The 1,111-nt window shown below is 52.3% G+C and overlaps 1 protein-coding gene across 1 annotated transcript in view; it reads right to left on the bottom strand.

Annotated features, from left to right (window-relative positions):
* Positions 1–611: 611 nt before the first annotated feature.
* The window catches only part of GUITHDRAFT_119946 (hypothetical protein), a gene marked incomplete at both ends in the record, with an annotated part of 3,175 nt that continues 2,675 nt past the window's right edge, over positions 612–1,111 (bottom strand). Inside the window, 2 exons of the mRNA XM_005820760.1 lie at positions 612–636; positions 1,024–1,082. Coding sequence (XP_005820817.1) covers positions 612–636; positions 1,024–1,082 — 84 coding nt within the window. The remainder of the gene's footprint in view (positions 637–1,023; positions 1,083–1,111) is intronic.

The following is a 1,111-nucleotide window of genomic DNA, read 5'->3' as shown; positions in this document are numbered from 1 at the left end:
GGGAGGGAGGGAGGGAGGGAGGGAGGAAGGGAGGGAGAGGAGGGAGGGAGGGAGGGAGGGGAGGGAGGGAGGGAGGGAGGGCAGAAGGGAGGATGTGAACAGGAGCAAGGCAACAGCAAGAAAGCAAAAGCTGGAGAAGGAAGTGAAGGGGAGGAGGAGCATTCACCTTAGGAAGGAACCTCTCCCAGAACTCGTCACTGAACATCTCCTGCTCGAAGAGATTCTTGAGCATGGCACCCAACAGCTTCTTTGCCTAGAGGACGATCAGAGGTGACGGCAAAGGAGTACGAGAAGGGAGCAGAGAAGAGAAGTGTGTGATGATGATGATGATGATGATGATGATGATGATGATGATGATGATGATGATGATGATGATGATGATGATGATGATGATGATGATGATGATGATGATGATGATGATGGAGATGATGATGACAATGATGATGATGATGATGATGATGATGATGATGATGGAGATGATGATAATGATAGATGATAATGATGATGGAGATGATGATGACAATGATGATGATGATGATGATGATGATGATGATGATGATGATGATGATGAGCAGGTGGAGCGTTTGCCTCTTCAGTGCTGATGTGCTCCACTAGGTTCTCCCCAATAGAGCTCGTCTGAGAAACGACAGTGAGCGACATGACGAGTCAGAAGTGGAGCAGAGGACGTAGAGGAAGGAAGAGGAAGATGAAGAGAGGGGAACAGGGCAGGGGGGAGGAAGAAGAAGCAGAGGGGAGGGAGAGGGAAGGAAAGCGGAGGTGAGGTGAAGGAGTAGTAGAGGGTGAGGGGAAGAGGAGAGGGAGAGGGAGAGGAGAGGAGAGGAGAGGGAGAGGGAGAGGGAGAGGGAGAGGAGAGGGAGAGGGAGAGGGAGAGGGAGAGGGAGAGGGAGAGGGAGAGGGAGAGGGAGAGGGAGAGGGGGAGGGAGAGGAGAGGGAGAGGGAGAGGGGAGGGGGAGGGAGAAGGAGAAAACTGAGAGGTAGGATGGAGGATCGAGAGAGATTGACCTCGGGTAGGTGCAGATCACATCAGTCAGTTGGGAAGGGTTGAGAGCGACAAGGTCCCGCTGGCAAGGAAGGTGAACAACAAGAAAAA

The sequence above is a fragment of the Guillardia theta genome, assembly GCF_000315625.1.
Source record: "Guillardia theta CCMP2712 unplaced genomic scaffold GUITHscaffold_165, whole genome shotgun sequence".
Classification (NCBI taxonomy): Eukaryota; class Cryptophyceae; order Pyrenomonadales; family Geminigeraceae; genus Guillardia; species Guillardia theta.
This window is presented reverse-complemented; position numbering and strand designations above follow the sequence as displayed.